General features: G+C 41.1%; 1 protein-coding gene across 7 annotated transcripts in view; it reads left to right on the forward strand.

Moving 5' to 3' along the window:
• ABAT (4-aminobutyrate aminotransferase) overlaps positions 1-3,672 on the forward strand; it is a 140,185-nt gene extending 136,513 nt beyond the window's left edge. For 6 of the 7 annotated variants that reach the window (XM_006015493.3, XM_025203103.1, XM_025203111.1 and 3 more), the window contains 2 exons: positions 150-261; positions 1,323-3,669. In XM_006015493.3, the coding sequence (XP_006015555.1) occupies positions 150-261; positions 1,323-1,444 (234 nt within the window). In that variant the 3' untranslated portion in view covers positions 1,445-3,669. Of the gene's footprint in view, positions 1-149; positions 262-1,322 lie in introns of all 7 variants that reach the window. The other variant, XM_025203114.1, reaches the window with a different exon arrangement.
• Positions 3,673-6,000: the final 2,328 nt, after the last annotated feature.

Here is a 6,000-nt window from a genome sequence, read left to right on the forward strand (position 1 = left end):
GTATTCCCCTAACTGCTGAAACTGAGAAGACTGCTTCCACCAGTAGAACTCCAAGGGGCACACAGTTCAGCAGCAAACATCCTGAAGCACAACATACCTTTTTTGGTTTTTTTAGGCTCACATAATGCTCACATAACTTTTTTCTTTAGGCTCGTTATCCCCATCTAATCAGCAGAGTGAGAGGACGAGGGACATTCTGTTCATTTGATGCTCCAAATGATGCAACTAGGGACAAGTTTATTACCATTGCCAGAAACAAAGGTAGGATAAAGTCTGTAAGTGTACATAATGAATTCCAGGTTGCTTTCAGTACAGCATCCCAATTCCTACATTTTGAGTTTCCCCTTGTCTGCATAACCTTCTCTGTATGTAACAATATGCCAGTGAACAAAAACACATTCCAGCTACTCTTGTTAAATTCATGCTGAAGACTAAGGTCAAAACCAGGTTGTCATCTCACCCTGGCTGAAAGAATCTTCAGTTTCTGCCTTGTTTTCAGTGCCCCTCAGGATTCTCTGAATTCTTACTCTTCCAAGGCAAGGGCTAAAGAACAATCTGATAGTATGTCCTGGGTTTGCACTCAGTACAGTCTCTCAGCTCTGCTCTCTCTCTCCAGGGTAGGTGTAGTGTACTGAAACTATTGTCAAACCAACGTTTTAAAAAAGTACAAAGAAAAATCGGTGGCCTCCTGGAAATCAAGGTGGCAGATTGCTGAGGGGTAAAAAGCACTTTGAGGATTAGACCAAAATTAGTGCTGAAGGACAGCACGGGCTCTGTGACATAGCACAGCCCCAGAGAATTTAACAGTGCTGCCACCTTAGTCTAGAACATTTTTGTACTGTACATTTAAGCAAAGCAGTTGTTAAATGACTAGCCAGGCCCCTCTGGCAGTTCTTCTTTATCTTCTGAATTCATCGGTGCTTGAAAACCTCTAGCAGCACACATGATACTAACAAACCTTTTTTTTTTTTTTTTTTTACAATGCAAGCTGTCACTGCTAGAAACATTGGTGCTTGCTTTAAAATCTCTCTTTCTGAGCTGTACTGTGCGTGGATTCTGTCTGTCCTTATTAGTACTCACACTGTTTCCCACATTTCAAACCTCTGCTGGGCATCTCCAAAACAGCTTCCATGATTGTTTATTTGTTGAAAGGTCAGTTCACTGCCCCTCTGCCCCACAGAAAACACCACTTACACCTTTACACAACTGGGGAGAGCGCTAGGGAGAAAGCTTGTGCCAGACCTCTGCACTTTATTCAGAGAGCAGTATGTTCCGAGTATCCTAAAGGGAGAAAATAACTAAAATACGTCTTCTTGCCTTAGGTGTCGTGCTGGGAGGCAGTGGTGATAGATCGATTCGTTTTCGTCCGACCCTAATTTTCAAGGATCACCATGCACATCTCTTTCTGAACATCTTCAGTGACATCTTAGCAGACTTCAAGTAAATGAGCAATTCACTTGCACTGAACAATCTGATCCTTTAAGATTATAAAATTAGTTTAATTAAATCATATATATTTTCACATACAGGATAAAAGGTGAATTCATAAACTAAGGTTTGTTTTTGTCCATGCTTACCATCAAGGTGAGCTGCTTTTAGCTAGAATACTGGACACATGCGGAGCTTTGCAATTGGTTGTGAATTTCAGTTCCCCAACAAGTGCACTCAGATGACCATACTCTGAGCAGTGCATTGGGGCTCTTGCACTTGCCTGGTGCTGGATTGCACTCCACTGTCAGCCATGCCACCTGGGCATTCCAGAAGTAAGAAAATCCTCCTAACATGCATTGCCATGCATCTTTGATTCAATAAACATGACAGTAATAGCTCTCTCTCTATTAGGTAAACACCCTAATTTTGCTTTCTCCACTTTGTGTCCAAAGGAAGCAGCAGGCCTTGTGGGTGTGAGGTGGAAGCTTAGGAAATGTCTGCCAAGCAGAAAGTGCCATTGTCTAAGTTATTGGGATAAGAGAACAAGTGTTTCAAGGAAAGTTCTGCTTTCCAGCACTGCCAAGTACAGTATTGCACAGAATCACTTCCAGCTCTGTTCCCATAAATACAAAGTTTGCCCTACTCTACCTTCAGCATATACCTGGTGTTTCAGAAACACTGACACATGTGGCCAAACTGCAGTGCTGTACACGAAAGTGAGGAGCTATAATTCCTTTCTGACCCTTGATTTCAGAATACCTTTGACTTGCTAGTTATTACAATCTAAAGAGCCAAATTTATGTACACAAAACCATACCCAAAGATTTCTCTTGTAATGGAGCTTTAAAAAAAAAACACAAAGCATATACTGTACTGCAGCCTCAAAGTATTGGTCTAAAATGTCAAGACTTGGAGGATTATTAACCTATTTGCCCATGATATACAAAATAAGTATAAGCAGACATTGTGCAAAAATGCAAAAGCATTGCTTTGTATCTGAGCACTTCCTAACATCAGATCCATTTTGATTCCTAAAAGTACCCCCATAATGCAAAGTATTTCTGTTCTTTTAAGAGAATCTTCTTTCCTACAGCAGTCGTCCTTCAGGGGTCCTTATGAAACCACAGGATTTATGAATGTCAGTGGTAGGTAATTTGTTTGCTGTTAGTTCCTTTATGCATGTCATTCATGTATCTATAGAAAGGCTGTTTGCCTGAGGCTGAGTTGTTGAGCTGGCACTGACATTTATTTCCTTTTTCCTGACAAAAGAGCACTTGAATTTTGGGACTCTGAGACTCATTTTGCATTATAAAGCTTTATAAATATTTTGAGTCAACTAGGGAGTGTATCAGGTGAAACAAAACAGCATAAATTAAGTGTCCAGCATGTCTACCATGAAAATCAAGATGAGACCATCAGATTAGGGGATTCTAGTCAGATAATTTCAGTGAAAGACATGCCTACATCCTTCGGCCTGCTTTTGAAAATCATCCTTTTGTGGCAAAAAGATTTACAGTTAGCTTTAATAATTAGTGGCAACAAGCACCCGAGGAAAATAACTGCTGCTAGTTTAAAAATAACCAGGTCTGAGCATGCCTGCCTCTACTACACAAATTTCTGGCACTACTGGTCTGTTTTCTTTGTGTAGACTTACCCTTGTGAAGTTTACATGCAAGGAGTTCAAAGGTAAGAAAATAGGTAGCAAAAAGGATGAATGAATGTAGACTGCAGATGTCTTGACAGAGTTGGCAGGTAACTGTACAGCAAAATCTTATTGTCACCACAGTCCTAGTAAACCTAATACTTCCCAAAAGAATGTCAGACTAAAGAACTGCAATTACAGCATTTGGGGAATTAGTTTCTTCAACATATCACTGCAGTAGATTTTAATAAATGTCTCTAGCAAGTCTTGTACTTTTATAGAATCAAAGGTCCAGTAATTTTAAGTCTTACTGCATCCTCACTTTTATTATACTCTAGGTGTTTTTATAATTTTTACTGACTGTGCACAACATATACTGATTAAATCATGTTAGAAAATATAGAACGCACCACAGCCTACATATAATGAAGTAATATTGTTTACAGCGTACTGTGGACAGTGCCAAATAAATGTTTAAACAAGAATACCTAACTGCACTTCATGATGTAACTGATACCCATTCAAATACATCCATAAAATAAAGTCCATTTCCTGTGTAATCAGTATTCTTAAATAAAATATTTATAATTGAATTCCTCTAATGGTCTTTTTCACTGTTAAAAATATACTAAACTGTTTTTACTTACCTTTTAGAAATTTATTTTGTATATGCACAGATACATACACGGTCCACTCAGATCTGTTGATACATTGATCTGCTCGCTGACTTGGTTTCTAAGCCAAGAGGAAGCACAAGGGAACACAACTGATTTCTTACCTCCTCTTGTTTTGCTTCAAGAGTGTTGATATCAGGCATGTTTTAGGAATAACTTGAACTCAGCCCATTAGCTCAGCATTACTGAACTGCAAATCAGGGCTAGTCTCTCTGATGTGTTTTAATAGTAAATAACTCCTTGTACTTTTGCAGATACTCCCTATCCTCCTCTTCCTCCCCAAAAAAGAGGGGATGGAGGGAAGGAAACAACCCTGGAAATTATAGTAAACTCCTCCAAGGTAAGTGACTGAGAACTCAGTTACATGGTGTTGACCCAGGTTTGCTAAAGTGAGTTACTCTGAATAAAAAATACAGAATGCCAGTAGGGCTCACCTGCAGCATGTCCAGAATACCTACAAGCACTTGTGTTCCTGATAGATATGTTAATATTTCAGTTCAACAGACTATCAAGATTATATTTCCATCTGATTATCATTCTACTCTGAAGCAGTTTTTCTATTACCCGCACCCCTCAACTGATTAAGCACCTCAGCACACAGGAAAGTAGGGAATGTGTTCAAAGATGCATATGTCACATTTAAAAAAAAAATCTAAGTGAATGTCCATTTATACAGATTAAAAGACTGAGGCACAGAGTTAACAAATCTTTGCAACTTTTGCACAGTTGAGTTTAGAATCCTTCAAATTCCCAAGGTCTAAAGTATATTAATGAGCAATTCCTGTTCCCTCCAGTAAAAGTTTGGCATATACTGGGGGCAAATTGTACTGAAGCACAGCAGGGTTTCATAGGAAATGCTTGACGATGCTTTGGGGAATGTTCTTCTCATGCACTTCGCACAGCATTTGCTGCTACTCACAGCATGGCAGCCCTTATGCACAGAGTGGTTTCAAACTGCCTAGCCTTTTTTCTTAGCCCTCTGAAGAGCCTGTGTTGCTGCTTTTTCTCCTAGTCCTCTTTCACCCACCTCCTTGTATACCTGGAGTGAGAGAGAATTGTGTGTTGGTATGCAATGCATTTTCAGGGAACTAGTTACTTCTAGGTTAAACATTGGATATGTAATTGTGAGTCTGTCACATTGGTAACAGAATAATCGAGGAAGCTGTAATGAAGAATCTGAAACAGGTGCTTCAAAGAATAGAGCTAGAACAGACCCAAAGTTTTTCCAGTCCAACTGCCTGGACTGCATGTTATCAGCTATACTATCCTTTTAATTTTCTTACTCCTTGAACATTTCCATTTATGGCTGGTCATTCATTTCCTGTTCCTGTTGCTTTATAGTTTGTTATTGGCACCAGAAGGGTCCTTAGCTAAACCGCACCTATGATTCATAGATTCATAGACATTAGGGCTGGAAGGGACTTCAGAAGATCATCGAGTCCAGCCCCCTGCCCCAGGGGCAGGAAGTCAGCTGGGGTCATAGGATCCCAGCAAGATAAACATCCAAACTTCTCTTGAAGGCATTCGAAGTAGGTGCTTGAACCACCTCTGGGGGCAGTCTGTTCCAAACCTTGGGGGCTTGGACAGAAGGAAGAACTTCTTTACTGTCCAGCCTGAAACGGTCTTGGAGGAGTTTGTAACCATTTGACCTCGTCATCCCTTGGGGTGCTCTGGTGAACAGACGTTCCCCCAGGTCCTGGTGAGCACCCCTGATAAACTTACAGGCGGCCACCAGATTCCCCCTGAGTCTGTGCTTTTCCAGGCTAAAGAGCCCCATGGCTCTCAGCCTCTCATCATAAGGTCAGTTTTCTGACCTCTGATCATGCGCGTGGCTCTCCTCTGCACTCTCTCAAGCTTCTCCACATCCTTTTTGAATTGTGGAGCCCAGAACTGGACGTAGTACTCCAGCTGCGGCCTCACCAAGGCAGAGTACAACAGGAGACTTGCATCCTGGGATTTGCTTGAAAAGCATCTATGGATGCAAGCCAGCGTTTTGCTCGCTTTATTAGCCGCAGCATCATATTGAAGGCTCAAGTTCATCTTGTGGTCAATCATGACCCCCAAGTCCCTTTCATTCGTAGTGCTAGCCAGCGTAGCACTGCCAAGCCTATAAGCATACTGCAGGTTTTTCCTCCCAAGGTGGAGAACCTTGCATTTTTCAGTGTTAAACACCATCAGGTTCTTGTCTGCCCATTTCCTGAGCCTGTCACGGTCTGCCTGGATCACCCTCCTGTCCTCAGGCGTGGATGCTTT

Source organism: Alligator sinensis, unplaced genomic scaffold (assembly GCF_000455745.1).
Source record: "Alligator sinensis unplaced genomic scaffold, ASM45574v1 scaffold73_1, whole genome shotgun sequence".
NCBI classification, from domain to species: domain Eukaryota; kingdom Metazoa; phylum Chordata; order Crocodylia; family Alligatoridae; genus Alligator; species Alligator sinensis.